This window comes from Mesitornis unicolor, unplaced genomic scaffold (genome assembly GCF_000695765.1).
Source record: "Mesitornis unicolor isolate BGI_N332 unplaced genomic scaffold, ASM69576v1 scaffold36932, whole genome shotgun sequence".
Classification (NCBI taxonomy): Eukaryota; Metazoa; Chordata; class Aves; order Mesitornithiformes; family Mesitornithidae; genus Mesitornis; species Mesitornis unicolor.
In genome coordinates, this window is record NW_010171969.1 from 10,639 (window position 1) to 10,878 (window position 240).

General features: G+C 64.2%; 1 protein-coding gene across 1 annotated transcript in view; it reads right to left on the bottom strand.

Annotated features, from left to right (window-relative positions):
- Window position 1: 1 nt before the first annotated feature.
- LOC104537364 (tumor necrosis factor ligand superfamily member 10-like) overlaps window positions 2-240 on the bottom strand; it is a gene marked incomplete at both ends in the record, with an annotated part of 1,946 nt that continues 1,707 nt past the window's right edge. The window contains 2 exon segments of the mRNA XM_010180214.1: window positions 2-235; window positions 237-240. The exon segment at window positions 237-240 is cut by the window's right edge and continues 214 nt beyond it. Of these exon segments, the coding sequence (XP_010178516.1) occupies window positions 2-235; window positions 237-240 (238 nt within the window).

A 240-nucleotide genomic window follows, 5' to 3' on the forward strand; every position in this document is an offset into this window, starting at 1 on the left:
GGTCGAGCCGGAAGGCCCCAAAGTAGCTGGCGGCTGCGTCGTCGTAGTCGATGGCCAAGGAGGAGACAGAGACGAAGAGCTCATCGCCGGCCTTCAGCTCAAACAGGCCTCCCTGGTAGAGAGCGTGGAGGCCGTAGGCCGCCTCGGGGGCCCAGCACTTGGTGCCGACCCCTTTGAGCAGGAGGATGGGTTGGCTGTAGGATGTCTTCCAGTTGATGCACTGGACCAGCTGGGGGACGG